Raw genomic sequence first — 25693 nt, 5'->3', positions numbered from 1 at the left:
ACTCATTTTTTAAAATGTATTCTTCTGGAGATTCTTATGTTTGTATACACAAGCAAATACAGCTATTTCCTCCTTTTTTACACCAAGGGTAGCATTTTATATACACTGTTCTTCTTGATTTTTTTCACTTAATATATTTTAAGACCTTCCATATCAATACATAGAAAGCTTCTTCACTTTGTTTTTCACTGTATTGCGTTAAATGAATACATCGTACTTTATTGAATGAATCCCCTCTGGATGGACACTTGGGTTCTTCCCAGTCTTTTGCCATTACAAACAATGCTGCAGGGAAAGACTATGCAGATGTCCTTTTGAATTGAAGTGTATTGCCATATTGCCCTCCATAACGATTATATTGATTTACATCCAACCAGCGCTCTACAAGGGGCCTGTACCTCAGCTCCACTCCCCAACAGAGAGTCATAAGATGTTGGATCTTTGCCCAGGGATAGGCAAATGGTATCTCAGTGTAGTTTTATTTTGCCTTTCTCTTATCCTTAGTGAGGTTGAGCAGCTTTTCATGTGTTTAAGAGCCATCTGTATTTCCTTTTCTGTGGACTGTCCATATCTTTTGTCCATTTCCCTGTTGGGCTGTTGGTCTTTTTCTTATCTATTTCTAGGCACTCCTATATTAGTATGTGTTATCAGAGCTGTTTTCCTTCCAGTTTGTCATTTGCCTTTGACCTTGCTTATGGGGTATATTTGCCATGCAGATTTTCACATGTGCGTGTGTGTACTTTCATGACTTCTCAATTTCAATTCAGAGAAATGTTTTCCCACTTGAGGTAATAAAGGATTTCTCTCCTGTTTTCTCCTAGTACTCCTATGGTTTCATTTCATACAATTGAATCTTCGATCCTTTTGGAATTCATCCTTGTGTATGATGTGAGGATGGATCCAACTTTATTTCCTTTCAGCTGACTAACACCATTTTTGACTAACACCATCTTCTTCCCATTGCTTGAGATGCCACCTTGTTATTTACTAAAGTTCCATAGATATTAATTTCTATTTCTGGACTTTCTGTTCTGTACCTTTAGTCTATCTGTGCCAGTGCCTTAGCTTTAATTATTGAGGTTTTATAATATATATTAACAGCTGGTAGGGCCAGTCCCCCTTATTTCTCTTTTTGTCCCCAGAGTTTTTCTGGCTATTCTTATTTGTTTGTTTTTCATATGAAATTTAGAATCATCTTGCTTAGGTTCCACAAATCACAAGTGCTGGTATTTTTTTTTTTCACATCTTTATTGGAGTATAAATGCTTTACAATGTTGTGTTAGTTTCTGCTGTACAACAAAGTGAATCAGCTATATGTATACATATATCCCCATATCCCCTCCCTCTTGAGCCTCCCTCCCACCCTCCCTATCCCACCCCTCTAGGTGGTCACAAAGCATCACGTTGATCTCCTTGTGCTATGGAGCAGCTTCCCACTAGTCATCCATTTTACATTTGGTAGTGTACATATGTCCATGCCACTCTCTCACTTCATCCCAGCTTACCCTTCTCCCCCTGTGCCCTCAAGTCCGTTCTCTACATCTGCATCTTTATTCCTGTCCTGCCACTAGGTTCATCAGTACCGCTTTTTAAAGTTCCATATATATGCGTTAGTATACGGTATTTGTTTTTCGCTCTCTGACTTACTTCACTGTGTATGACAGATTCTGGGTCCATCCACCTCACTACAAATAACTCAATTTCGTTCCTTTTTATGGTGGAGTAATATTCCATTGTATATATATGCCACATCTTCTTTATCCATTCATCTGTCGATGGACACTTAGGTTGCTTCCATGTCCTGGCTATTGTAAATAGTGCTGCAATGAACATCGTGGTACACGACTCTTCTTGAATTATGGTTTTCTCAGGGTATATGCCCAGTAGTGGGATTCCTGGGTCATATGGTAGTTCTATTTTTATTTTTTTTAAGGAACCTCCATACTGTTCTCCATAGTGGCTGTATCAGTTTACATTCCCACCAACAGTGCAGGAGGGTTCCCTTTTCTCCACACCCTCTCCAGCATTTATTGTTTGTAGATTTTTTGATGATGGCCATTCTGACTGGTGTGAGGTGGTACCTCATTGTGGTTTTGATTTGCATTTCTCTAATGATTAGTGATGTTGAGCATCTTTTCATGTATTTGTTGGCCATCTGTATGTCTTCTTTGGAGAAATGCCTATTTAAGTCTTCCACCCATTTTTGGATTGGGTTGTTTGTTTTTTCGATATTGAGCTGCATGAGCTGCTTGTATATTTTAGAGATTAATCCTTTGTCAGTTGCTTCATTTGCAAATATTTTCTCCCATCCTGAGGGTTGTCTTTTCACCTTGTTTATGGTTTCCTTTGCTGTGCAAAAGCTTTTAAGTTTCATTAGGTCCCATTTGTTTATTTTTGTTTTTATTTCCATTTATCTGGGAGGTGGGTCAAAAAGGATCTTGCTGTGATTTATGTCATAGAGTGTTCTGCCTATGTTTTCCTCTAAGAGTTTTATAGTGTCCAGCCTTACATTTAGGTCTTTAATCCATTTTGAGTTTATATTTGTGTATGGTGTTAAGGAGTGTTCTAATTTCATTCTTTTACATGTAGCTGTCCAGTTTTCCCAGCACCACTTATTGAAGAGGCTGTCTTTTCTCCATTGTATATTCTTGCCTCCTTTATCAAAGATAAGGTGACCATATGTGCGTGGGTTTATCTCTGAACTTTTTATCCTGTTCCGTTGATCTATATTTCTGTTTTTGTGCCAGTACCATACTGTCTTGATTACTGTAGCTTTGTAGTATAGTCTGAAGTCAGGGAGCCTGATTCTTCCGGCTCCATTTTTCTTTCTTAAGATTGCTTTGGGTATTCGGGGTCTTTTGTGTTTCCATACTAATTGTAAAATTTCTTGTTCTAGTTCTGTGAAAAATGCCATTGGTAATTTGACAGGGATTGCATTGAACCTGTAGATTGCTTTGGGTAGTATAGTCATCTTCACAATACTGCTTCTTCCAATCCAGGAGTATGGTATGTCTCTCCATTTGTTTATGTTATCTTTGATTTCTTTTATCAGTGTTTTATAGTTTTCTGAGTACAGGTCTTTTGCCTCCTTAGGTAGGTTTATTCCTATGTATTTTATTCTTTTTGTTGCAATGGTAAATGGGACTGTTTCCTTAATTTCTCTTTCATTGATAGTGTATAGGAATGCCAGAGATTTCTGTGCATTAATTTTGTATCCTGCAACCTTACCAAATTCATTGATTAGTTCTAGTAGTTTTTTGGTGGCATCTTTAGGATTTTCTATGTATAGTATCATGTCATCGGCAAATACTGACAGTTTTACTTCTTATTTTCAATTTGTATTCCTTTTATTTCTTTTTCTTCTCTGATTGCTGTGGCTAGGACTTCCAATATTATGTTGAATAGTAGTGGCGAGAGTGGACATCCTTGTCTTATTCCTGATCTTAGAGGAAATGCTTTCAGTTTTTCACCATTGAGAATGATGTTTGCTGTGGGTTTTTCATACATGGCCTTTATTATGTTGAGGTAGGTTCCCTCTGTGCCCACTTTCTGGAGAGTTTTTATCATAAATGGGTGTTGAATTTTGTCAAAAGCTTTTTCTGCATCTATTGAGATGATCATATTGTTTTTCTTCTTCAGTTTGTTAATATCGTGTATCACATTGATTGATTTGTGTATATTGAAGAATCCTTGCATCCCTGGGATAAATCCCACTTGATCATGGTGTATGATCCTTTTAATGTGTTGTTGGATTCTGTTTGCTAGTATTTTCTTGAGGATTTTTTGTGTCTATGTTCATCAGTGATATTGGTCTATAATTTTCTTCTTTTGTGATATCTTTGTCTGGTTTTGGTATCAGGGTGATGGTGGCCTTGTAAAACAAGTTTGGGAGTGTTCCTCCCTCCACAATTTTTTGGAAGAGTTTGAGAAGGATAGGTGTTAACTTTTCTCTAAACGTTTGATAGAATTCGTCCGTGGAGCCATCTGGTCCTGGACATTTGTTTGTTGGAAGATTTTAAATTATAGTTTCAATTTGATTACCTGTGATTGATCTGTTTATATTTTCTAGTTCTTCCTGGTTCAATCTTGGAAGGTTGTACTTTTCCAAGGACTTGTCCATTTCTTCCAGGTTGTACATTTTATTGGCATAGAGTTGCTTGTAGTAGTCTCTTAGGATCTTTTGTATTTCTGTGGTATCAGTTGTAATCTCTCCTTTTTCATTTCTGATTTTATTGATTTGAGTCCTCTCCCTCTTTTTCTTGATGAGTCTGGCTAAAGGTTTATCAATTTTGCTTATCTTCTCAAAGAACCAACTTTTAGTTTTATTGATCTTTGCTATTGTTTTCTTCGTTTCTATTTCATTTATCTCTGCTCTGATCTTTATGATTCCTTTCCTCCTACTAACTTTGGGTTTTCTTCTTCTTTTTCTAGTTGCTTTAGGTGTAAGGTTAGAATATTTATTTGAGATTTTTCTTGTTTCTTGAGATGAGCTTGAATTGCTGGGCGCTTCCCTCTTAGAACTGCTTTTGCTGCATCCCATAGGTTTCGGATCATCATGTTTTCTTTGTCATTTGTTTCTAGGTATTTTTTTATTCCTTCTTTGATTTCTTTAGTGATCTCTTGGTTATTTAGCAGCGCACTGTTTAGCCTCCATGTATTTGTGTTTTTTACTGTTTTTTTTTTCCTGTAATTGATTTCTAATCTCATAGTGTTGTTGTCAGAAAAGATGCTTGATACAATTTCAATTTTCTTAAATTTTCCAAGGCTTGATTTGTGACCCAAGATGTCATCTATTCTGGAGAACGTTCCATGTGCACTTGAGAAGAAAGTGTATTCTTCCGCTTTTGGGTGGAATGTCCTCAAAATATCAATTAAGTCTATGTTGTCTACTGTGTCATTTAAAGCTTGTGTTTCCTTATTTATTTTCTGTCCAGATGATCTGTCTATTGGTGTAAGTGGGGTGTTAAAAGTCCCCCACTATTATTGTGTTACTGTTGATTTCTCCTTTTATGGCTGTTAGCATTTGCCTTATGTATTAAGGTGCTCCTATGTTGGGTGCATAAATATTTATAATTGTTATGTTTTCTTCTTGGATTGATTCCTTGATCAGTATGTAGTGTCTTCCTTATCTCTTGTAACAGTCTTTATTTTTTTATTTTTTAAAAACCTTTGTTTATTTTTATTTTTATAAATTTTTAAAATTTATTTTATTTATTTGTTTTTGGCTGCATTGGGTCTTCGTTGCTGCACACAGGCTTTCTCTAACTACAGTGAGCGGGGGCTACTCTTCATTGTGGTGGCTTCTCTTGTTGCGGAGCACGGTCTCTAGGCACGCAGGCTTCAGTAGTTGTGGCATGAGGGCTCAGTAGTTGTGGCTCACAGGCTTTTGAGTGCAGGCTCAATAGTTGTGGTGCATGGGCTTAGTTGCTCCACAGCATGTGGTATCTTCCCGGACCAGGGCTCATCCCCGTGTCCCCTGCCTTGGCAGGCAGATTCTTAACCACTGCGCCACCAGGGAAGCCCCCAACAGTCTTTATTTGAAAGTCTATTTTATCTGATATGAGTATTGGTATTCCAGCTTTCTTGTGATTTCCATTTGCGTGGAATATCTTTTTTTTTCTTTTTTTAAAAAAATGTATTTATTTATTTATTTTTGGCTGCGTTGGATCTTCGTTGCTGCATGCGGGCTTTCTCTAGTTGCAGTGAGCGGGGGCTACTCTTCATTGCGGTGCGCAGGCTTCTCATTGCGGTGGCTTCTCTTGTTGCGGAGTATGGGCTCTAGGCGTTCAAGCTTCAGTAGTTGTGGCACGCAGGCTCAGTAGTTGTAGCTCACAGGCTCTAGAGCTCAGGCCCTGTAGCTGTGGTGCACAGGCTTAGTTGCTCCGCGGCATGTGGGATCTTCCCGGAGCAGGGCTTGAACCCATGTCTCCTGCATTGGCAGGTGGAATCTTAACCACTGCACCACCAGGGAAGTCCCCAACAGCCTTTATTTTAAAGTCTATTTTATCTGATATGATAATTGGTATTCCAGCTTTCTTTTGATTTCCATTTGCTTGGAATATCTTTTTCCATCCCCTCACTTTCAGTCTGTATGTGTCCCTAGGTCTGAAGTGGGTTTCCTGTAGACAGCATATATAAGGGTCTTGTGTTTGTATCCATTCAGCCAGTCTGTGTCTTTTGGTTGGAGCATTTAATCCATTTACATTCAATGTGATTATCGATATGTATGTTCCTATTACCATTTTCTTAATTGATTTGGGTTTGTTTTTGTGGGTCTTTTTCTTCTCTTCTCTTGTGTTTCCCACTTGGAGAAGTTCCTTTAGCATTTGTTGTAAAGCTGGTTTGGTGGTGCTGAATTCTCATAGCTTTTGCTCGTGATTTCTCTGTCAAATCTGAATGAGAGGGCTTCCCTGGTGGTGCAGTGGATAAGAACCTGCCTGCCAATGCAGGGGACACGGGTTCGATGCCTGGTCCAGGAAGATCCCACGTGCTGCAGAGCAACTAAGCCCATGTGCCACAACTATTGAGCCTGTGCTCTAGAGCCCGTGAGCCACAACTACTGAAGCCCACACGCCTAGAGCCCATGCTCCACAACAAGAGAAGCCACTGCAATGAGAAGCCCGTGCACCGCAACGAAGAGTAGCCCCCTCTCGCTGCAACTAGAGAAAGCCTGTGTGCAGCAATGAGGACCCAACACAGCCAAAAATAAATAAATAAAATAATTTTTAAAAAAAAAGACTCATTAGCCACCTTTCTTTAAAAAAAAAAAAATCTGAATGAGATCCTTACTGGGTAGAGTAATCTTGGTTGTAGGTTTTCCCCTTTCATCATTTTAAATATGTCCTGCCCCTGCCTTCTGGCTTGCAGAGTTTCTGCTGAAAGATTAGCTATTAACCTTATGGGGATTCCCTTGTATGTTATTTGTTGCTTTTAATATTTTTTCTTTGTACTTAATTTTTGATAGTTTGATTAATACATGTCTCCGAGTGTTTCTCCTTGGATTTATCCTGTATGGGACTCTCTGTGCTTCCTGGACTTGACCGAGTATTTCCTTTCCCATGTTAGGGAAGTTTTCAACTGTAATGTCTTCAAATATTTTCTCAGACCCTTTCTTTTTCTCTTCTTCTTGGACCCCAATAATTTGAATATTAGTGCGTTTAATGTTGTCCCAGAGGTCTCTGAGACTGTCCTCAATTCTTTTCATTCTTTTTTCTTTATTCTGCTCCCTGGCAGTTATTTCCACCATTTTATCTTCCAGCTCACTTATCCATTCTTCTGCCTCAGTTATTCCGCTATTGATTCCTTCTAGAGTATTTTTAATTTCAGTTATTGTGTTGTTCATCACTGTTTGTTTGCTCTTTAGTTCTTCTAGATCCTTTGTAAACATTCCTTGTATTTTCTCCATTCTGTTTCTGAGATTTTGGATCATCTTTATTATCATTACTCTGAATTATTTTTCAGGTAGGTTGCCAATTTCATCTTCATTTATTTGGTCTTGTAGGTTTTTACCTTGCTACTTCGTCGTAACATATTTTTTTGTCGTTTCTTTTTTTTTTTTTTTTTAATGGATGGGGCTGTATTCCTGTCTTACTGGTTGTTCAGCCTGGGTCTTTGGATCCTTTTATTCCTTAAGTCCTGTTGACTGTCTCATTATCTCTCAGTCTCTTTCTCTCCATGACTGCCTCATCAGTTCTGAAGTTGTCTTTTTCCCTCCTCTGTCCTTCACAACCCACTTATTTTGCTCCAATCTCTTTCTCTGTCCATTTATTCTGCACACACTTACAAATATCCCCTTGGGGCCAGAACTGCCCTGGGCCCTGAGAATACAGAAAGAAATAAGATACACTCAGGGAGCCACACTTAGAACAGCTAAGTTATGTTCCTCTCTCCAACATAGGGTCATTCAGGGGTGGGAGGGGGCAGTGCCTGTCTGCCGTTCTGCCTCCCATTTTCCCCACACACACCACTTCCCCCAGCCTTAACTGGCCATCATTGAGCACTGAAATTGCCTTTTGAGAATATTTATATTTTTTAATGGAGTTTTATATTTCCAGTTCTAAATTTTAATGGTAGGTACCGGGAATATTTTATTTTTGCCTCATTTACAAACTCTCAATTTAGATTATTTATGTGGGCTCCAGATTTATTTTTTAGGTGGCTTGATCTGTAGTGGAGAAAGCACTACAGTCAGATGGACAGAGGAATCCCAGCTCAACCACTCACCACTAATCTCACCACGAGCAAATTAAATTTTCTGAGCCTCATTTTGATAATCTGGAAATAGGAATAACATTAGGACCTACTAAGTAGAGTTCAACAAAAATTAGTGATTTTTACATTTCCTGGGCCCCAAAGTAACCTCAGATGGCAGTGAATGGGATGGAGGTAAGTACCACTCCGCAGAGAGGTTGGCAGGCCTGGGCCGGCCTCCAAGGCCAACTGCTCAGTGACAAATGATGCTGGGCTGAAGTGAAAGCTTCTTTGCTAAGAACAAGTTTTGTTGGAGAATTTTTTAAAGCCCCTGTTGTTCAATTATATACTGAATGGCAAAGGGACTTAGATATTTGTTTTCACTGTTTCATTCTATTAACCTATTCCTCACTTTGTCCTTCCTGCAGTTTGCCATTAAATTGTTATTGATATCCATCCACCCCAGTGCTAGCTAAAACCAAGGGTGAGGGTAGGCTGCGATAATGCCTGGGGCTTACAATCAGAAGCTGTCCAGGCCTGGCAAGTCTATGCCTGAATAGGTTCCCCAGAGGCCAGAAGGTAGGGATGCGCCCCTGGCCCTGGTTTGCCTGGTGGAGCCTCATGTGGCCTTCTTTCCGCAGCACGACTTCAGCCTGGAGAGGAGGGTACTCTTCTGGGTGGAGGTTGTAGTCCGGGGACCCTGCCTGGTCCAATGCGATGCCCCGGGGGCAGCTTCAGCCCCTCCCGCCTGGCTCTTGCTGGTCAGCCCTGAGCAAGGGCTGGAGCCCATGCCTGCCGCAGCCGAAGGTCCTGAGGCCAGACCGCAGGAGCATCCTGAGGAGGAAGAGGTGGAGGAGGAGGACCAGGATGAGGAGGAAGCCTCCTCTGCCATGGAGGAAGAGCCGGATCCCTGCAGCCCCCAGCCCAGCTCCTCGGCGAGCCCCAGCCTGGGCCGACACCGGTGCTCGCTGGACGTGCTGCGCGGCGTGAGGTCGGAGCTGGCCGGGGCGCGGCAGCGGCTCTCTGAGTGCAGGCTGGCCGCCCGCCCCCGCAGTCTCCTGCACCGCATCCGCCACCGAGCTCTGAGCCTCTGCCCCGGCCCCGCGTCACCCCTGGGCCCGGCACTCCAGCTCCCCAGCGCCCCCGCGCCGCCCCCGGGCCCCGAGCCATCGCTCCCCAGCACCCCGGCGCTGCCCCCTCGGCCCTCCACGGCTGGCGCCGTGCCCCCGCTGCGGAGCCACAGGCCCGCGGTTGCGGTAAGGAAACTGCCCCCTTGGCCGAGGCCACAGCTCAGCAGTGAGGCCCCCGCAGTCTGGGTCTCCAGCCTGGTTCGAAGCCTCGGTCCCCTCCTCTCCGTGCTCCTCCTCCCTACCTGCTCTCACCTGGCCCTATACCATGCAGTCCTTCCTGCGGCCCTTTGCCTAGAATATTCCCTGCTCAGAGGTCCCTAATCCCTCTGTTTCTCACTGTGCCTTCTTTGCTTCTATTAGGGCGCATGTCACAATAATTGTAATTACCCAATATGTGTCTGTCTCTTCCAATGGAATATGATTCTTCTAGGGCAGCGACTGGATCGCATTCATGTTTGTTTCCACAGCACCCAGCAGCACACTTGGCCCATAGGGGGTGCTCAGCGAATGTCTGTTGAGTCAGGGAATGTGGCTCAGATCTAGGGCTTCCCACCCAGCAAGGCTTGCTGTAGGATGGGTGAGGGGAAGGCTCAATCAAGGAATATTCACTGTACAGTTACTTCCTTCAAGAGACTGGGTTGGAAGAGACCAGGTCAAAAGCACAGGACAAGGAGAGTTGGGCAAGGAAGTGTAAGACAAGGCAGCACTGTACAGTGGGAGGAATCAGGTATTGAGAGAGAGGTGAGGGTTGCTGCAGGATGGGAAGGCTTCAGGACAGAGGATGTGTACCAAGAAGAACTGGGAGCAGATATGAACATATGGTGAAGCCAATGAAGCTTAAGCCTCAGGCCCCTCACTAGCTCCTTCCAAGGCCTTGTACACAGTTTTATATCCATAACTGTCTTTTTTCTTTAAGTGGTCCAAATTGTGTAAGTATCAAACTCCACAAAACCTGGATCTGGAACAGATGGGTTATGTCAGGATTAGTAGCAGGAGGTGGCAGTTAGGCACAGCTTTCTTCCCCCCAGCAGTTCCACAGTCAGGCCAGGAGATGCAACAGAATAAGGCCAAGGTGAAATTAAATCCAAAAGACATATTCAAGGTCTGGCATTTCCCACTCACTGCTGTGTGAGCTTAGGCAAGTCACTGAACTGCTCTGAGCCATCTCTTCTCTACCTGTAAAGTGGGCAGCAACCCCTCACACAGTTATTTAGAGCGAACAAAGAAGAGGCTGTGTAAACTGCACAGGTCACACCCACATCACGGACTAGCTGCTGATGCCAGGATGGCTCTTCCCTGGTCCCAATTAAATTTAACTCTAGCAACAATCCTACAGCGGGGTTGGGGGGAGGATGGGGCAGATGTTCTGAAGAGGAGGAAACTGAGGCAGAGAGCAGGTAAGAATCTTTTTCAAGGTCACAAGGGTAGACTCAAATCCTAAGATTTGCATGTTTTTCACCTGGGGTAAAGAGCAGATCCTAGGATGAGGTCATGGCAGGGAAACCCCTGAGAAGATGAGGACGGGTGGGGAATTCACATGTTACATGCACTCTGCTCCTGAAGTCAGGGCAGCAGCTAGGCTTTTCTTGGGGAGGAGGGGACAGGGCAGTACGTTCGGGGTTAGCAGATGGGTGCTTCTTCATGGGGGACGGGTTAGGGGTGATGCCAGCCAAACCAACTGAAGTGCCTTCAAGCCACCCTCCTTAGTCCAGGATCTGTGTGGGTTTCCCCAACACCACAGCTGTACCCAGTTCCTACCCTACTCCATGCCCAGCCAAGCCCCAGCCAGCCAAACTCAAGAAGGAAGATCTGGCTGGGAAGATCACCCCTGCTTCCCCCTTACTAAGGTGTGGGGTAAAGAACCCTGGATTTGATTCTGAGTAGGGTTCAGGTCCCAAAAGTGTGTTGCTTACCAGGTCATTAACTTGTCTGAACCTTGACTTCAATATCTGTAAAATAGAATGAGCCTATCATATTTCTCTTTCAGGGTTGTTTTAAGCAGTAAGTATTATCATCTACTAGCAGTTTCTGTATGCCAGACCCTTTGCTAATCAGTTTTCTCACCTTGTCTTATTTAAGCCTTATAATAACCCTGTGAGTTATCTGGTATGATTGCATCCATTTTACACATGAGTAAACTGAGTAAACAGTAGAGAGCTGGGATTTGAATCCAGGTCTGCAGGACTCCAAGCTCCTTACAATATTAGCCCCTACACTCTGTAGAGAGGGTGGTACATAAAGGCATCTTTAAAAATGTCCTGCCTAGCCAGGTGTCACCTCCATGGTAACTGACACATCCACTTGTCTGTGTTTCAGTCCCTCAGCCTGTATACCTGCCTGCCACCTCCTGGGCAGGTGCCCCAGCCTCTCGCCACCCACAGATTGCACCCTGATTCTGCTGACTTGCTGTCCGCCCTGAGCCAGGAGGAGCAAGACCTCATCAGGCCAGTGGTCGCCCTGGGGTATCCCTTGCACAGGGCCATCATGGCTCTACAGAAGACTGGGCGGCAGAGCCTCAGCCAGGTGAGTGGAGGACCCAGAACTGGGGGGCTGTGGAGCTGGAGCCCGGTGAGTGGCCACACTCTTTTTATCTTCAACTTGAAGATATTTTATGTTTTTCTCTAGAGGCAGAATTTCAGCTTGGAATCAATTATTGGGGGCTATGAGCAAGTTTCTAGACCCTAATGCTACCACCTCCATAGGAGTTTATCAGGAATCCCCATGCCTACTTGGGGAGTCTCAATATTCTACTCCTGTCCCAGTCTCTGCCCCAGATACAGAAGACTGGAGCTTTGGGCAGCCACGAATCTCTGCAGAGCTGCCCAATAACACTTTCTGCAGCAGGAGAGATGTTTTATTCCTGTGTTGTCCAATACAGTAGCCACTAGCTATATGTGGTTACTTGAAATGTGGCTAGTGTGACTGAGAATTTTAATTAATTGTAATTAATTAAAATTTAAAGGTAAATAGCCACATGTGGCTACTGGCTACCATATTGGATGGCACGGCTCTAACCACTTCCCTCAACAGTTTATCCGTACCCATATCCATCTCTCTCTCTTTCCATCTACCCATCCATCAATCTAGTCATCAGTATTTGCTGGGCACTTCGTGGGTGTTTACATGCAGCTAGGAGCTATGGGGAAAACCAGTATTGTAGGTTAGGTTCCCCAGGAAGCAGACTCCGATGGAGTTTGGCATACAGGATATTTATTAAGGAGACCCTTGGGAACAACTTCTGGGTAAGGGAAATGACAGAAGCAAGGATGGGTAGAGGGAGAGGCTGAGCTTTGTAGACCCAGTGACAGCCAACCCCACAGCTCGGAAGCATATATGGCCCTTCAGAGTTGTCCTAATTGGGGATGAGATGGTCAGGCCTTCATACTTCTGCTTCAGTCAGTCACCGATGTGGGAAGAAGGTGACTTGAGAGAAGTGATTCTCTGCAGCTAAGGCAGTTCCTGAAGGGACAGATAATTTCTGTGTGAGAACCTTCCAGGGCAGCACCTTAGGCTGATCTGAGATTTAAGAAGTTGCCTCCACCTTCAGCTGCCGCTGAAAAGCCAGGACCTTGGCCAAGAAGCTGTCTAGGAGGGCTGTGAGGGGCCAAGTCCGTGGTAGGGACTCTGACATGCCTCTTCAGTCCCTCCAGACCCTGTGACAAGGCTGAGGTCTCGGGCCATCACTGTGGGGGTCTGAAGATTAGCTGGAGGCAGCACAGGGCACTGGCCTCCCTGTGGGTGGGCTGGGAGAATCTCACTGCATCAGGAACATTGTGTTTCCAGACATAGACTGACCACCTGCCTGGTGAGTCTTCTCCCAGTGAGCAGTCAGGGGCCAGGCACTAAGGGGTGGGCCTGAAGGGCCATTGGATGACTTCATCTATCCTCCCCCACCAAGTTAGTATTCCTCTCTGTTCTGTGAAGCTCCACAATTAACTGTGCATCTCCTTTGGGTTCACAGCCCTTCTCCCTTTGAAAGACAAACACTACAGTAAATCCTTTTGAAAAGAGATGAACGACGATGGTCCAGGAGGGAGGGCATCAGGTGATAGAGACAGGGCACTTGGAAGAACCAAGGAGAGAGGAAGAGATACAAAAGATAAGCTTTGTCCATCACTCCTTCCTTCCTTCCACAAGGATTGATGTGTCCACTGACTGCCTGCAGGACAGGTGTGGGTGGCATGTGTGAGGGTCCATAGGCCAGGCCCAGACTTGCCATGGGACTTTAGACACATCAGGTCCCCTCTTTGAGCCTCACTTTCCCCATTCACAGAATGGAGGGGAATATGTGTTTATAATCAATAACTGCTGGAGGTCCCATCCTGGAGTCTGATGTTGACATCCTCACCTACCCTGGGGCCTGAGATAGGCCTGGTAACTGACCAAGCAGGAGAATCCTTACAAATGCAGATTCTCAGGACCTACTCTGCAGAGTCGCAATCAGTGGATCTGGAGTGGGCCCAGGGCCCTATCACTTTAAAAGACCTATCATTTAAAAGATGGTTCTGATATGCGTGGTTCTGATATGCAGCCTGGCTTGGGTCTACTGCTGTGGACTGAGTCAGAGATTCTCAACCTTGCCTGCACACAAGAATCACCTGGAGAGCTGTAAAAGTCCCAGTGCCCAGGCTGTCCCCCTGACCAGTCATACCAGGGCCTCTGGAGGTGAGCGTCAGCAGGTTATGGGTAGTGATACTGAGGCACCAGTAGTTTTAAGGCTCCCAGGTAGCTACAGTCAGCACCAAGGCTGAGAACCTTTGCTGTCGATGAACCAAGAGGTGAAGGAAGCATCCCCCATCTGCCCTGCCCCTGTTTTCACCTTCTGAAACCCTGTCTACTTTCAAGCCAGCTCAAAGCCCCTCCTCTAGCAGCTGGCCCCCCGATGGACAAGGCACTGGCCAAGAGGTCAGGTGATCTGAGCCCTAGTCCTGGGACCTGGGGCAAGCTGCCCGCCCTTCCTAGACTTCAGTTTCCTCAACTGTGCAAGGAGAGCTTGTTTGGGTGGTTTTCAAAATGTGCCCAGAGCAAGGTCCCTGAGGTGGGGGCACTGGACTCTGGGCTCCCTCCACCTGCCCACAGCTCTCCCAGAGCAGCTTCAACCTTACCCTGTTACTGTTGAAGCCCCCTGGTGCTTGGACAGTTCAGAAGCTAAAACAGTTTGAAAACCATTAGTCTGTTATGATCTGTGTTTTCTGCCCAGTTCTGAAGGTCTGCAGAAACCTGACCTGTTTCTCCTCCACTTATACCCGTAATTCTAATCATCTGGAGCCTTCATTTGGCAGACTCCCTGTAAATCCTGCTTTGATCTGCCTGGCACTCATGTCTTCCTGTATCTGGTTTATCTCCCCCACTGAGCTGTAAGCTCCGGATGGTAGTTCTTAATTCATTTTATAAACACAGCATACATTTATTGAGCTCCTTCTGCCTGCCTGCCATGCTGGGTTCACAGTGGTGAACACAGTGGTGAACAAGACTGACACAACTCTTCCCTCGTGGAACAAAAAGTTAGTGGATGAGAAAGACAGTAGAGCAATTACAAAGCTGTATGTGAAGGGAAGCATGGGGTGCTGTGGGAGCACCTGGTGGAGATGGGGGGTGGGGAGAGGCTCCCCAGGGAAGAGGAGTGAGGCTGGCCTTGGCCTTGGAGCCAGATGTGCAGGAGTCTGGGGGTGCTGAGGGAGCAGCTGGGCTGCTGACGGAGGTAAGTGGGGCCACTGAACCTGGGTTGGGAGGCAGCCCTTTATCCTGAGGGCAAAAGTAGCCCCTGATGACTAAGCAGGGAGTGGCTGGAAGAGGTGTTCCGCCCTGTGGGTCCTCCACTGTCCCCTCCCCTTTCCAGCGCTGGTGCAGGACTGTTGCAGAGAGTGGGACCCACGGGGTCCTAGATGGCAAAGATGTTATGTGTCTGGCAGTGGGTGGGGTGCACAGCTGTGGGTGGGAGAGGAGGTTATCTTCTCACAGGTGGGTGCTCACCAGGGAGGGAAAGCAGCCTGGCTGGGTGGTGGGTAGGTACCCATGTTTGAGCCCTGGCCCGGTCCCCACTTAGGTTCTGGGAACACCTTAGCCCACCCTGACAGCCCTCTGCCTGGATTCCAGCCCCCAGCTTGGGACAGGTGGTGAGGCTTTGCTGTCCACCTGGCCCCAGGGGAGGCCTCTGACCCTCTTCTGTTGGCTCGTGGGTCTCTGGGGCCACGTTGTGTGTGGCAGGTTGCCCAGTCAGCCTGGCCCTGAGCTCAGCCTTAATGAGGCCCTTGTGTGCCTCCTCCACCCCATCTGCTGCCCCTGACACCCCTCTTAACCTCCTTCCCTCTGTGCCCCTTTCCGTCCCAGTTTCTCAGCTACCTTAGCGCCTGTGACCGGCTATTGCGACAGGGCTACGAGGAGGGCCTGGTGGATGAGGCCATGGAGATGTTCCAGTTCTCCGAGAGCCAGGTCAGCAGGGCCTCCAGCCTGGGCCACCGGGGAGGGGAGGTGTGAGGTGCACACACGAGCCTGGTGTGCTGGGGAGAACCAGTGCCAGAGCTGGCCTGCGGGCCACAGGAGACAGCCTGCTTGCTCAGCCCTGGGGAGAAGGAGGCAGCCCAGGGAGATGGGGCACGGGGAAGGCGAGAGGACCCAAGGGGAAGGGGAAGGGGAGAGGACCCAAGGGGAAGGGGAAGGAAGGGGGTAGGGGAGGAGGAAGGGAAGGGGTAGGGGTAGGGGAGGGGGAAGGGGAAGGGGTGGGGAGGAAGCAAGAGGGAGGGCTTTAGTGTTATTTAACTGAATCAACACAACAAACATTGACTTTCACTCCTTGTCAGACACCCAGACAGGAGCCAGATAGGTAGCAGAAAGGTGCTTGAACTCTGTGCTCGGGGAGTGTGCCGCCTACCTGGAAACCCAGAACGCATGCGGCTGTGGTCCCAGTAAGAGGACATTCTAAGTGCCTGGTGAATGTGACCTGTCCACAACTGGCAGTTGGCCCAGGCAGAGCAGTGTTCACAGAGGCTGAGGGAGGGATGCAGGGGTGGGAGAGATGCCGAGGAGGAGGAGCGGGGAGGGGCAGGGAAGTTTCAAGCACTGGGGCCGGAGGAGGAAGGCAGGCAGAGGCTGTGCTGTGTGAGACCTTGGCAGGGTTTGGGGCCTGGACAGAGACCCTGCGCTGTGCATCCTCTGGGCACCAGTATGCAGCCTTCCTCTTCCTGCCCCAGCGCAGCACCCGAGCACAGGGAGTCAGGAGTGAGCCAGAGTGGGGAAGGAAAGCCGGACAGAGAGAGCTGGCAGCCTGGCTGGGCTCTCCTTCCTTGGCACAGGAAGGGAGGTTTGAGCCCATGTCACTGAGGTACAGGAAAACCACAGGTGCTGCCCAGGATCAGGCTCACCTGGCCTGTGGGGGTCACAGCTTTCTGGGGGTATGTACAGTGGGCACCTGGGAGGGGGTTCCCCAGGGCAGAGGCCCAGCCTCACAGTCCCCCACGCCCTCTCTGCCTCCTGTTCCTCAGGCAGGGGAGTTCCTGCGCCTCTCGGAGCAGTTCAGCGACATGGGCTTCCAGCAGGACCGGATCAAGGAGGTGCTGCTGGTCCACGGCAACCGCCGTGAGCAAGCCCTGGAGGAGCTGGTAGCCTGCGCCCAGTGACCCTGGGCGCACCTCGCGGTGCCCACGCATCCCTGGCAGTCCATCCTGACTCTATTATGAAAACCACATAAGAATAACAAATTGAGGCATACTCATTGTAAAATGCAAATGATGCCAAGGGCGGGAATAAATACTGTAAAGGTGGCAAAACTTTACCCATCTTAGGACTTCAACTGGGGCTCTTTAACAAAAAGATAGATTAACAAGAGAAAAATAAAAGTTAATTAATGCATGCGGCACACATCATGCCTGAGAAACTTCAATGAAAAGTAACTCGAAATAGCAGTTTAGAACTCTGGCTTATATAGCATCTTCAACAAAGAACAATACATTTGTAGAGAAATGACAGGACAAAGGAAAAAACAGTTTTAGGCTTCCAAGGATGGCAAACTGTGGGAAGGTAAATATATGGGAGGGAACTCATGGAGTAAGGTTTGTTTGTAGGTTCCCCTGGTACACTTCTGGGCTGACAAGAATCTGTCTCCAGAAAAGGAGAATTTATATCCTGCCTTTAAGCAGAAAAGAGGGGAAGGGTAGAGAGAGCTTTTCCTGCATTTGCTGCTTCTTAATTGCCTTCAGCTCAAAATAATTATGTCGAAGAGGCATATTTTGGGGTGACAGTCTGGTTTCCTTCAATACCAAAAGAATCAGCTAAAAGAGTTGAAAGTGGTTCCTTGTGGGGAGGGGCAGATGGAGTTGCATAGGCGAGGAACTATGTGTTTTCGTATAAGCTGTGTTAAATGACCTATATTTGATTCTTTAAACTATGGGCATTAGTAACTTTGAGTTTAAGAAAATTAAAACAAATAAATGATGTGCTGTTCTTTGGGTCCTGTAGGTTTCTGGTCTTGGGTTGCAAAGAATATCTAACTGTGGGTCAGAAGACCTAATTCTGATTTTGGTTCTGTTGATGACTGGCTCAAGGCCTCTTTGGGCCTAAGTTTCCCTAGGATAAGTGGAGTGATTAGCCCTGACTGCTATCCATAAGAATGCCCTGGGGAGTTTGTTAAAATGTCCAAGTCCCCACTCCTGGATAATCTGATTCAGAAAGTCCAGCTTGGCAGCCCGCGGGAATCTGTTTTGTTTTTATAAGAAGCTCTCTGGAGATTCTTTCTTTTTCTTTTTTTAATTGATTTTTTGGTTGTTATTGTTGACCCACTTCACCCATTTCCCCCCCTTCCATCCCCCACCTCTGGCAACCACTGATCAATTCTTTGTATCTATGAGCTTGTTTTTGTTTGTTTCTTTGCTTTTTAATATCCCACATATGAGAGATCATACAGTATTTGCTTTCTCTGTCTTATTTATTTCACTTAGCATAATACCCTCAAGGCCCATCCATGTTGTCATAAATGGCAAGATCTCATTCTTTTTTTACAATGAATAATATTCCATTGTATGTTTACACCACAGTTTCTTTATCCATGCATTCATCAGTGGACACTTAGGTTATTTCCACATCTTGGCTCTTGTAGATAGTACAGCAATGAATATGGGGATGCAGATACCTTTGCAAGTTAGTGTTTTTGTTTTCTTTAGATAATATCCAGAAGTGGAATTGCCAGATCATATGGTAGTTCTATTTTTAATTTTTTGAGGAACCGCCACACTGTTTTCCATAGTGACTGCACCAATATGCATTCCCACTAACAGTTCTCAAGGGTTCCCTTTTCTCCACATCCTCACCAACACTTGCTATTTCTTGTCATTTTGATAATAGTCATTCTGACAGGTGTGAGATGGTATCTCATTGTGGTTTTGATTTGCATTTCCCTGATGATTAGTGATACTGAGCATCTTTTCATGTACATGTTGGCCACCTGTATGTCTTATTTGGGAAAAATGTCCTGTCAGATCTGCCCATTTTTTAATCATATTGTGTGTTTTTTTTTGCTGTTGAGTTGTATGAGTTCTTTATATATTTTGGATATTAGCCGCTTATCAGATATATGATTTGCAAATGTTTTCTCTCATTATGTAGGTTGCCTTTTCACTTTGTTGATAGTTTCCTTTACTGTGCAGAAGCTTTTTAGTTTGATGTAGTCCCCCTTGTTTATTTTTGCTTTTGTTGCATTTGCTTTGGGTGTCAGATTCAAAAACTCATCACCAGAACCGATGTCAAGGAGCTTACTGCCTATGTTTTCTTCTAGGAGTTTCATGGTTTCACATCTAACATTCAAGTCTTTAATTCCCTTGAGTTAATTTTTGTGTGTGGTGTGAGATAGTGGTCGAGTTTTATTCTTTTGCATGTGACTGTCCAGTTTTCCCAACACCATCTATTGAAGAGACTGGCTGTCTTTTCCCCATTGTATATTCTTGGCTCCTTGGTTGTAAATTAATTGACCACACATATGTGTGGGTTTATTTCTGGTTTCTCTATTCTGTTCCATTCATCTGCGTGTCTGTTTTTAGGCCAGTATCTCTGGGGATTTTTATTCAATGTAATGGGCCCATGGCCAGTGTGTCTGATATCAGAGCCAGAGATCTGGCTTCTGCTCTCACAATCTGTGGTCCTATGTCAGTCTTTCCTCATTTGGGGATTGGGCAGGTTGGGACCAAAGTTGTCTTCAGTCACCCCAGGCCTAGCTTCTGGAGGTCCCCAGGGATTGAGGGGACAAATTGCTGGAGCTGCCCGTGACTTAGGCAAGCAGAGGTCAGAAGACAAGATGCTGATGCCTCTGCCCTTCTCAGCTGCCCTGAGCAATGACCTGCAGCAATTAGCACAGAACCAAAACCTCTCAGCCCCCTCCATGCAACAAACAGGGCTGGACCTGGAGTTGAGGCCTGTAAAAAACGCAAATAAAATGTTGTTTGAACATGCAGTGAGGACTTCTGGAGGCCTACACAGGCTTAAACAACAAGTTTGGGACTAGAACCCAGGTTTCCTGAGGCCCATCCAGCCCCTGGGTGCCTTCCACTAAGCCTCAATGCCTGCCAACTTGAAATTACATTAAAAATATTCTTTGGCCTTGAAACTTGCTTTAAATAACTTGCAGGCAACGTAAAACTATTTGAGAAATCGGCGAGATGGCATTAAGTTAGTCAAAAATAAAACTGCTCTTGGAAAAGACAGTAAAATTCAAATTCAATTTCTAAGATGTAATGTTAAATCCAAAGCTATTTATGTTTTGATTAAGGTAATCTGGCCTCAGTCTGCCACCTTATTAGGTCCCCTTGTTTAGAGGCGACCAGTTGGCTGGCCTCTCCCCCACGTCACAGGGCCTTCCTCCATGTCACTCCCCCATCCTTCTCCCACCTGCCCCAAACTTTCCCATCCATAGAAAACTATTGCTTGATTAAAAATGAGACATCAATGGGCACAGTTAGTTTAAATTATTTTTTAGGAGGTAGAATAGTGTGATAGTTAAAGGCATGGACTCTGAAGTCAGATTTGGGCTGAAACTACAGCCCTATTACAAACTATCTATATGACCTTTTGAAAGTCACATAACCTCTCTGTGCCTCAGTTTCTTATTCATAAAGTATGGATACTAAAATTTCCCAGTTAGGATGATTGAACAGGAGAGTGTAGAGGAAGCTTGTGACATGGCATCTAGTAGCTATTTACTTATTTATACATATTTATAACCTGCTTTGTTCTATAATCACTACTACCTTTACTCTGTCATCCTTCTCATTATCATTATGGTTAACAAATCTCCAGCATTTATAATCAAACTCAGAAAACCTGGGAGAACCTCTCCCCCAGTGACTCAACCTCTTTGGTCAGCAGAGTTTAAGAAGGTGTTTTGAGCAGAGGATTCTGGGAGAAAGATAAACTCTACAGCTAACAGTAAGGGTCATTGGTGGCCCCTTGAAAGAGCAGCAGATGACACACTCAGCTACCAGAAGCCAGAGTCTAAACAATGTGACCCTTGGAGAGGAAGCCAGGTGGATGGTGGAGTCAGGGGACCAGGTGGTGACCAAGGCCTGGCCCAAGGATGCAGAATGAAGCAAGTTCTCCCTGAGGCTTTGCTTTTACTTCTGTCCCCATATACTCTGTCTCCTCTTCTGTGTCCCAACCGTGTTCCCTCAGAGACCCAGTGCCAGCAGGTTGAAGAAGCCCTCCTGACTCTGATGGGGAGGGTGTGGTGTGTGTGTGGGAGGCCCTCAGAAACTATTTCAGGCTGAAACCTCAAGTTCTTTGTGTGTTCTCTTCCCAGGGAAATGTGTGCCCTCTAACTAGCTGACCCTTCTGCCTCCTTCTTATAAGGACCTTTATGATTATGTTGGGCCCATCTGGATAATCGCCCATCTCAAAATCCTTAATCACATCTGCAAAGTCCCTTTTACCATGTAAGGTAGATAACCCCAAGGATTAGGACATGGATGTCTTTGGGGGACCATTATTCAGTCCAGCACAGTGGGCAATGCTTAACCCAAAATAATACGTGACTAATGGTGGAATTTCAGGCAGTCACATAAGGGAGTTTTGTTGTGTTTTGCGTTACTCTTTATACAAAGGACATTTCTATTTTGGAACAGAATGACAGTGGAGCAGGCCTTACCCAGGGGTCAGGGTCTGAGGCTGGGCCCTCACCAGGCTCAAGCTGACACAGCTGGCTCTTCTCCTCTCTCACCTCTAACAGGAGCCTCTGGGGCTCTTGCTTCAACTTGAGTCAACCTTCTGCAGCTGACAACATTCTCCTGGCACCGGGAGCAGTGCCAGCTGAGGGGCTGCCAGAGCCTCCCCTTGGCCCTGACCCTTCCATTCTGGAGATAGTGGACGAGGATGCGCCCTCAGGTCACAGTTGGCCTCCAAGGATCACGTGGAGGTGTCAGGAGCTTCCTCTTCCTGGACCCTCCTCCCCTCTCAGCCCCCTTCCTTCCACACTCCCTCCCTGCCCCCTCCCCATCCTGACCTCTGGCTGCCCTGTCCTCCTGTCTTATCTGGTGATTAGAGAGGTGATTGTGGGCCCCTGCAGAGAAACACGCTTTGCCTTTTAAAAGAGGATTCAGGGAGACAGCAATGCTTACCTCATGAACAGTGGCTCATAAATGATAAGGTTTAGGCTGAGTAAAAGGCCTGCCAAGGGACGGGGTGGCAACCCCAGTTTTCACCTTATTTCGCCATCCATTCTGTCTCTTTTTAGACTCGCTTCAAGGAGGATTTGGGGCTTTAGGGAGCTCTGGAAAGAGCCTTTCTTAATGAGATTGAGGGAGGCTTCCAGAGCCCCTCCCTCAGGACAGGGCCTCCTGGTGCACACCTCCCCTCACCCTGTGACCCCAAGGGTGAGGGCTTTGTTCCCAGACATGCTGGGCTCAGAGGAACCCTTAAACAACCAGGAATCTCCTAGACACTCCCTCTCTCTCTTATACCCCCACACACTGTCCTCAGGAGGAGTGAAGCCCCTGTCACAGGCATTCTCTGGAGCAGTTGTGGAGCTGTGTGCCTTCGTGCCGGGGACAAAGTGATCCTGAGTGAGGTAAGAACTGATCGCTCAGCCCTACTCAAAGGCAGGCCCCACTCAAGCACCAAATCCTTTGTTAAGCACCTGCTCAGCTGTGCACTGGTCTCCCTGAGAAGGCGCTGCCCCTGTATTCCAGGTGCTACAGCCCAGCTGATGAGCTAAAACTACCACCAAACAACCACTCCCTTACTAATCTTCCAGCCAACACAGATTTACTGGGTGCCAGCTGGGTGCCAAGCCCTGCTGGGCCACGAGTGCAGGGAAGTGGGAAGAAGAATGAGAAATGGCCTGTCCTAGGGTGGGCAGCTTCCCGGTGCTCGGCTGGGCGGTGTAGCAGTGTGGCAGCTGGCTGGCAGCAGGTCAGAGCCTGTGCTGCCGATGCAGGGAAGGCGGAAGGACAGGCGGGCTTTGGCCCAGCGAGGACCTCTGGAGGTGGTACTTTTCCACCTCCTCCGGTGGAGCTGGGTCCGAGCCTGCTGGCTCCACTCCCAGCCCAGCGGTGGGGCACCCACCCCCACGCCAACCTCCCCCTCTGCTGGCGGGTGGCTCTGCCTCCTGCCCATTCTCCTCCTGAACCTGTCCTTATAAGGCCACCCGCGCAGGAGACGTGTGTTCTGTGTCCTCTGGGAAGCTGCCCATGCAACGTCATCTGCTGTTTTATTGCTCGAGATTTTTAACCTATGATTTTATTTATATATTTATTTTTTGCCATTAAGAAAATGTTTCCAGGCTGAACAGAGACATTCACCCGAGGGTGGAAGGATGGAAGCCACGGGGCTGGGGAACCAGGGACCCAGGACAGGCCAGCCCAGGGCATGGCTTAATCACAGATTCTGAAACCCTCAGCAGCCAAGCAATGTCATGAACCTCCACCGACCCTGTGCTGGGCACAAGGAGGAGACGGGGGGTGGCGAGGAGAGCATCAGGAGCTCCGCCATGGGGACAGACAGGTCCTAAGCCGCCGATGCTGGTGCAGGGAGGGCAGCCTCCAGGCAGAGGTGAGCCCCCACCTGCAGGAGCTTGAGCCAGGCTGGGAGATGAACCTCAGGCTGGCATGAGGTGTCGTCCAGGAGGGGGCACAACTGAGCTGGGTCTTGCAGGATGGGCAGGAGTTCTTCACATGGAGACGGAGAGGAAGGGCATTCCAGGCCACTGTCACCCAGGCATGAAACCACCTGGGGTGGGAGGGAAGTGGTGAGCTCCTCAGTGTGCCTGGAGGGTTGTGGCTGGGCCTTGAGGAGTTTGGACTTGATGCTGCAGCCAGCGAGCTACAGAGTTGACACAGTGGTGCCAACATGGGGGATGGAAGGGAGACCATAGTGAACACTGCTGTTTTCTGGCCACCCAGCTAGGGGCCATTCTCCCTTTTTTTTTTTTTTTGAGTATTTGGCAGAGTTTATTGATTTAGAAAGCAAACTTGGATAAACTTTGGTTAGCCCCTCCCTTATTTTTAAATGATAACCAGTGAACCTGGAGGAATTACCTCCTCCAGCTGTAGGTCTTCTTGTTGTCAAAGTGCCTTGTCCTCTCCTGACCAGGGGGTGGGCACATGTCACCTGCACAGGGCCAGGCCAACTCTGGCGTGTCACCTTGGAACCTTGAGCACACTCATTCTGTCCTTTCTCAGCCAGTGCTCTGACCTTCCCTGGGAGCCTGGAGCTACCCAATGTCCTTCCACTAGAATTCTGCTCTCCTTAACTTAGCCAAAGTTGGTTTCTCTTGCTGACAACCAAAGCACTCTGCTGGATGCAATGAGAGAATACGAGTAAAGGCAGCGCCAAATGGGGCAGAGGGTGTCCTGTCACCTCTCGAATCTAGAGAAAAGTCTAAGACTGTAAAGCAGGATGAGGTAAATAGGGGCCGAGGCGTGGGCAGCCAGGAGGCTTGGAGGTCCTGGGTCTCACCAAGGGGCTTATATCCATCAGAGACACCTTGTGGTCCTGTAACTGCTGAAGAGGCACCTCCGTCATTCCATGTGAAGCCCTGGGGGTGGGGACCAAACCTGCTTTGTCTCTCTGCCCCCGTGCCTGGCGCAGCTTGTGGTAGAGGAGGTGCCCCGAGTGTTTGCAGAAGGAAGAGGGAGGAAGGTAGGGAAGGAGGGAAACCATGAAAGTTAGCCCTGTGGGGAGTGGCCATGCCAAAGGTAACTGGCTTCCAAAGAGGTTTCATTGAATTGCCAGGTGAAAGACTCACAGAAAGTATTAAGGGAAGCTCTGGGTACTTGGGATGACACTATCAGCACAGTGGTTTCAGGGGACAAAGGCAACCAGTCCCCATTCCTTAGTGCCCAGCCCCTCAGAGCCTGGAGGGACCACGTGGCTGGGACCAGAGTGAGTAAGGCATCCTTGTGGCTGCTGGGAGGGTGCCGGTGCTAATCTGCACGAGGCCCCTAGTGCTCCGTGGAAGAGACAGAGGTCCAAGTTGGCTCAGGATACCTGTGATGTGCTCCTTTGGGGAGCACATGGCCCCTTTTTGATGGCAGCAGGGCTGGACAGAAACAAGCATGGGTCAGTGTCCCTGAGCAGGCTGGAAGCAGTGACCATGCTCTCTGTGGTGGGCCAGGCTGAGCTCTGAGGAGAGAGGTGGGCACTGCTGGTCAAGAAGGTGACCAGCCCTGTCTCTGTGATGAGCAGCTTTGCTCTGCCCACCCTGATGCCAGGCTACGTGGGGGCAGGTGGCCAAGGAAATGGCTGAGTGATAATTGTTCTCGGGGTTCAAGGTAGGTCACTGCTGCTGAAGCTAAGAGAAGTATTTTGAGCTCCCCAAGGGTTCAGTGCCTTTGGGTACAGGGTCTGGGGCCCAAGGATCACAGGGATGACACCGTCTCAGTGTCTGGCGAGAGGACTCACATGCCTGCCCTTCCACCCCACCAGGCCTATGACCCTAAGACAGTGCAGGGTCCCGGGGTTACACTCTGGAGATAATGGCCAAACAGGAAGAATGGTGGAAGATGCTTTCAAGGCCAAAGGCCCTCTTTGAGGTTCCCAACCACACCATGTAGTCATCATTTGCCTTCTCCATCTGAAGCCAGAACGACTGCTACTGGCAAGATGACTGACCTCGCCTGAGGGTGTTAAGTTTTCTGGGGTTTACTGACACTTGCTGTGGGCCTGGTACTATCCTAAGCTCCTTCTGTGTACTAGCTCGCTCACCTCCCAACAGTCTTCATTGACAGATGCCACCTGAGGCTCAGAGAGGTTAAGAACTGCCCAAGGTCACCTGGTCAGAAAGTGCTAGAACTGAGTTAGAATCCAGAAAGTCTGAGCTAGAAGCTGGAGCACTGGGTTCCCCTCACCACGGGCCTGCAGACACGTCCCCTCACTTGACCACCAGCGAACATGTGCAC

At 47.3% G+C, this 25693-nt stretch overlaps 1 protein-coding gene across 2 annotated transcripts in view; it reads left to right on the top strand.

Moving 5' to 3' along the window:
- The window catches only part of UBAP1L (ubiquitin associated protein 1 like), a 29149-nt gene extending 11390 nt beyond the window's left edge, over positions 1–17759 (top strand). For both annotated transcript variants that reach the window (XM_082383405.1, XM_082383404.1), the window contains exons 3-6: positions 8832–9446; positions 11637–11843; positions 15651–15752; positions 16802–17759. In XM_082383405.1, coding sequence (XP_082239531.1) covers positions 8832–9446; positions 11637–11843; positions 15651–15752; positions 16802–16936 — 1059 coding nt within the window. In that variant the 3' untranslated portion in view covers positions 16937–17759. The remainder of the gene's footprint in view (positions 1–8831; positions 9447–11636; positions 11844–15650; positions 15753–16801) is intronic.
- The last annotated feature ends 7934 nt before the right edge of the window (positions 17760–25693 follow it).

This window comes from Balaenoptera borealis (assembly GCF_965194805.1).
Source record: "Balaenoptera borealis genome assembly, chromosome: 3".
Classification (NCBI taxonomy): domain Eukaryota; kingdom Metazoa; phylum Chordata; class Mammalia; order Artiodactyla; family Balaenopteridae; genus Balaenoptera; species Balaenoptera borealis.
The sequence above is the reverse complement of the archived record's forward strand: the minus strand, read 5'-3'. Positions and strand labels throughout refer to the sequence as shown.